At 45.0% G+C, this 4,090-nt stretch overlaps 1 protein-coding gene across 2 annotated transcripts in view; it reads left to right on the top strand.

Moving 5' to 3' along the window:
* The window catches only part of rassf5 (Ras association domain family member 5), a 26,080-nt gene that overhangs the window by 12,230 nt on the left and 9,760 nt on the right, over positions 1–4,090 (top strand). For both annotated transcript variants that reach the window (XM_031862213.1, XM_031862303.1), the window contains exon 2: positions 1,544–1,671. In XM_031862213.1, coding sequence (XP_031718073.1) covers positions 1,544–1,671 — 128 coding nt within the window. The remainder of the gene's footprint in view (positions 1–1,543; positions 1,672–4,090) is intronic.

Below are 4,090 nucleotides of genomic sequence, written 5' to 3'. Positions count from 1 at the left end.
CTCTCTCTCTCTCTCTCTCTCTCTCTCTCTCTCTCTCTCTCTCTCTCCCACACACACATACTTACGTCTCTCTCCCTCTCTTATACACTGACCTCTAAACTGTCACGAGCAAAGGATCCTCTATCTGAACTGTCCTCTTTGTTGGACATGTCCCTCCTGTCAGTAAGCCCTGCCCTGTCTCCTTTTACTCTCTCCTCCTTGTTCCCTGCTTCAATAACCAGGCCTTCTACTATTGTCCATGCCAGTGCAAACATATATGAAGCATTTCATTCCCAAACAAGACATTTTGAAAATACCAGCAATTCCAGGCATGAGAGTGAAAATCATCACTGATTATATCTAAAGATTTACAGCTAATTACGCTTTACACACACACAGCCTTGTACCAGTGACCTGATGTAGGCGGAGCTCCTCTCTTTCTACGACGGTCATCAAGAAGCTTGTTGCCACGGTAACGGTGCAGATGCTGAGTATGCGAGACGCAGCGGTGTCCCTCTCCTAGATACAGACAGAGACACTACCAGCAGACAGGAAGAACAACCGGGCGGAGCTCCGCTCGTTCGTCCAGCACCGACTGCAGCAACAAAGAAGTTTACCAGAAAACAAAGAACACGGAAATAGTTTAATGTATTTGATGGAGTCTGGCTGATGGCCTGTAGACTACTGTTCAGGGTTTTATTTGAAAAAGCTTTTCTGCTTGAGAACCACCCCCCCCCCCCCCCCCCCCTCAAAACTGCGGTCATCTCTGAGCTCATGCAGTTTAAAAGTCTCTCTTTTTTTTTAGCATGGATTATCTCGCCAACAGAGGAGAGGTTCGCTTTGAGGCATTGCATCTCAGCGGAAAGGCCTCTGGCCACAATAAAGAGACATAAACAAGCTGAGGCTTGTCATATGTGGGGCCGACAAAAAGTTCAAGAACAGTGGACTATTTTGGGAAGTTTTTGGGGAAAGCATTTAAATCTATTCCTTTCTTGCCGAGCAGTAAGATGGGAGTTGACCATTCAAGTGCTGCCATACTGGGACAGTCTGTTGGCTTTGAAAATGTAAAAGGAGTCCATCCATTGCTACAATACAGTACCTCTGTAATACATAATGTATTAGTTTGCCCTTATGTTCTTTGCTGGACCTTGTATGTCCGTGTGTAATGTGTAATACGTTTGTCCTATTTCAACAGCTTAATGCTGGGGTAATTTGACATGTTATAATATCAAATAGATATTTATTTTACGTATATTGCCTTTCCAGGTATGTCTTGTTGATGAATACTCTCGCTGCAGTCTGGTGCCTTGTAGGTGTGTGTTCTGGCATGAGCCACTAGATGGAGCAAACTCTCTGTAAAGAGGAGTGTTTGTGTGACTGTACCTGTTTGGTTAAATCTTCATTTTAAACTCACACACTGGACTAATGAGCGATACACTCTCTGACATGAAATGGAGGCTTATAGTTCACAGTGTTAGGTCAACATTTGACGTGTGTTTCATCCACTGCTTCTCAGCGATTGGTAGTGTCTTGTCTCTGATTGGTGTGTTTTTGTGTCCATCAGACTGTAGTTACACCTGTCACCTGGAGTGTGAGAGCCAGGTCCAGCTGGACTGCAACCGGAAGGACAGACAGCCTAAAGAAACTCCATCTCCCAGAAGACGCTGCTCCTCTGCAGCCCCTCAGCACAGGGTGAGCATTCAAATACTAAACAGAAAACTCACCCAGCAGAATTAAGAAGAGGTTGTGGAGAACTATTTTTAGGGGCACTACAGAAGAGCAAACACATTCGTCTAACATTGAGTGCGTTAAACTTTGTGTGTGTGTGTGTGTGTGTGCGTGTGGTGCAGAAGTGTACATGAGTCACAATTGGGTAATGCCAGGGTTCATTCTGCAGCATCTCTCGTAGCCTACACTCTTACATAATCCTCCTCCTCTTTCACAACATGCTGTCGCTCCACCTCAGTTGTCTACTTGTGAATGTATATATGCGCTCATCTTTTCTTTTTTTTTTTGTCACAGAATGTTCCCAGGATGCTCCGTCACATAAACATCTGACGTGTCTCCATCTGTCCTTTACCTGCTCTGTTGCCCTCATGGCCTCCATCCTCCTCCTCCTCCTCCTCCTCCTCCTGAAGTCTCTCTTTTCATCTCTGCTATCTTATATTATCATGTAGTATGGGCACTGATGGCCTGACTTCCTTAGCCTTTTTTATACGAGTGCTAACTAATTAATTGAATCCCTGTTCTCTGTAGGAACTTCCATTATGGAAGTTCCTACAGCTGTGTTAGCTTAACCAATTCTCAGATGCTATGTATGCTAGTGGAATACATTTAGTCATCCACTATTTCAAACGTTGAACTCAAAATCTATTCATACTCATACTGTACGAGCCACAGGATACAGTAATTATGTATAATAATTATGTTAAATTCATCCTCAAAATAGTGCTTCGCCCGCTCTTAGTGTATGCACATGTGAGTGTGCATGCTGCTCTTGGCAGCCCGGCCTCAGTCACCCACGCAATGTGGTCCAAACGCACACATAGCGTGCACAAAAGAAAGCTGGATAACCCCACAGGCCTGCAGCAGAACCTTGGCAGCTACTCTATGCCGAGGGGGCAGATAACGCAAAATTAAACCCCGGGTAGAGTGCCAGGTACTGCTTTTGCACACAATTATTCTGCCCTGAATTATGGGAATGGCGAGAATTGGAACAAAAAGGGGATAAATTGAGTACATTTTACCTAATGTCTTTTACCTTTCAATATTCCACATGTACTGCAACAAAACGATTGCATATCCTTTTTTTCTTTGAGTCATTTTTAGCTTATCCCCTGCTACTTCTTCTTTCCGAGTGTAATGACTGTGTAGTTAAAGATAATGAGCTGAAAGTCAGAATTTAAGTGAGCGTTGATGATGTCTGTCCTGAAGGTATCTGAACTCTCATTCCACACTCCAGTTCTGGTAGTACACGAGCACTGCAGACAAGAGGAGATATGACAGTTTATTTCCTGCAGTCCTCTTTCTCCCCTTTTGCTCTGTTTTATAGCTGCAGCCGTGTGTGTGTGTGTGTGTGCGTGTGTGTGTGTGTGTGTGGTTGTGTTCTATTCCCCCTCTGTCTTTACAGGCCCTTATTGTGTGTGCATCAGCAGAAATTGATCCACTTTTCCCTTTTAAGCACTGCTGCAGTCACACATACATGAAGCACTCTGTTCAGGCGTTATTGACTTGAAGCCAGCAGCAGTGTTGTTCAGCATGCATGTTTGTTTATGCGTGTGTTTGTGTGTATGTGTGTGTGCGTGTGTGTGTAGCATCCCACCCCCTGCACGCTGCCTTCTCCCTTAGTGATTTTACTGATGGGAGCGAGGAGCAGAGCCACAGGCAATCAGTCTTCGGCTGACTTCAAACCTGACACAAAGACACCAGATGAAAGGGTGACACACTGTCCCTTCACTATCATATAGGTTTACCTACAATCACGCGTGAGTGGATTTTAAAATCATACTGCACGCACAGAAACAGCACGTGCGGACAGATGATCATATGCGGCATCAATCTCAGCAGTGACAGGGGCATCAGCTGCTTTGTGACAAGGTGGGTCACTGCCAGAGTCAGAGGGCAGATTGCAGGATCAGCGTAAGGTTAGAGGTCACCGTAATGCCTATCCTGATGGCAATCTTTCAATATTTTCGTAATCTCACCTAAAGCACATGTGAGCCGTCCCCTCCACCGACAAAGGTGACATGCAGCTGTGGAGGTGATGTTGTACTTCTGGACTGTGTCTGTCCCCTGATTGATTTGGATGTCCAAAAAATACATAAAAACAATAGCCCTAAATATGGCATGGTCCAGCACAAAAGCCACATGTTTATAGTGGTTGTCATGGCTTCTAATAAACCGTTGCATCCTGCTGCAGAATCTCAGGATCTCACTAGAGAAGCAGCCATCTTCCCCCAGCCTCTCTGCTGCCTCCTGTCACTGCTGCACTTACGAATGTAACACAAGAGCCGTGAGGCTTCATATCTCTCACTCATAAGCATTTCTCTTTCTACTTAGCCATGTCTCTCTCTCTCTCTCTCTCTCTCTCTCTCTCTCTCTCTCTCTCTCT

Source organism: Anarrhichthys ocellatus, unplaced genomic scaffold (assembly GCF_004355925.1).
Source record: "Anarrhichthys ocellatus isolate YVR2014 unplaced genomic scaffold, GSC_Weel_1.0 scaffold1, whole genome shotgun sequence".
NCBI classification, from domain to species: Eukaryota; Metazoa; Chordata; class Actinopteri; order Perciformes; family Anarhichadidae; genus Anarrhichthys; species Anarrhichthys ocellatus.
The sequence above is the reverse complement of the archived record's forward strand: the minus strand, read 5'-3'. Positions and strand labels throughout refer to the sequence as shown.